We start from the raw sequence: 797 nt of genomic DNA on the forward strand, positions 1-797 counted from the left end.
CTGCAACACTGCAAGTATTATGGTTATTGCAAATAATATCCGTTGTTTATGTCTAATTGTACTGTTATGTATTTCATCGTTCCAGCTGATGCACTGATATCGACGGGATTAGCAGATTTGGGTTATGTGTACGTCAACATAGGTAGTGTTCTTGTATGTTCAGATGAACATTCTGTTGTGTACTAGTTTGATATTTACATTTTAAATGTGCAGATGATTGCTGGTCTTCTGTGACAAGAAATTTGAAGGTCAGTAGAATCTTATCCTGTTCCTTTCGATATTACTGGATCAAATTTAGGGTCACCAGCTTGCTCTTAGAATCAGATGAGCTTCCAGTGTGGTCTTTCATGATTCTTGACTTTCAATTGGATGAGGAGAAGTTGTTTCCAATTGGCCTTTGTTAAGTAAATAGATAAAGCTAGATAGTCCTGTGATATATTGCAAGAAATGGTTATGGTGTTATGTTAAAACTTAAAGTGATACTTTCTTTGTAATTTGTCCTGGTTTATTTGGTGTCTTATAACTTTATATTAAACAGTTTATATATGCACTAGCTATATTTCATAAGAACTAAATGGTTTCTTTAGCAAAGCTTTTAAGCCAGAAAGATATTGTCTTTGTCTCGGTAAATATATGTTGCTCCTTACTGTTTTCATTGTGGTAATGCAGGGTCAACTGGTACCTGACGAAAAAACATTCCCATCAGGAATCAAAGCTCTTGCAGATTATGTACATGAAAAGGGACTGAAGCTTGGTATATATTCCGATGCTGGGTAAGATGCTTTGCGAAGTCAGGC

At 35.5% G+C, this 797-nt stretch overlaps 1 protein-coding gene across 1 annotated transcript in view; it reads left to right on the forward strand.

The window, feature by feature from the left end:
* The window catches only part of LOC107470214 (alpha-galactosidase 3), a 6,178-nt gene that overhangs the window by 1,062 nt on the left and 4,319 nt on the right, over window positions 1-797 (forward strand). The window contains exons 3-5 of the mRNA XM_016089602.3: window positions 86-142; window positions 214-248; window positions 670-773. Coding sequence (XP_015945088.1) covers window positions 86-142; window positions 214-248; window positions 670-773 — 196 coding nt within the window. The remainder of the gene's footprint in view (window positions 1-85; window positions 143-213; window positions 249-669; window positions 774-797) is intronic.

Source organism: Arachis duranensis, chromosome 10, assembly GCF_000817695.3.
Source record: "Arachis duranensis cultivar V14167 chromosome 10, aradu.V14167.gnm2.J7QH, whole genome shotgun sequence".
Lineage (NCBI taxonomy): Eukaryota > Viridiplantae > Streptophyta > Magnoliopsida > Fabales > Fabaceae > Arachis > Arachis duranensis.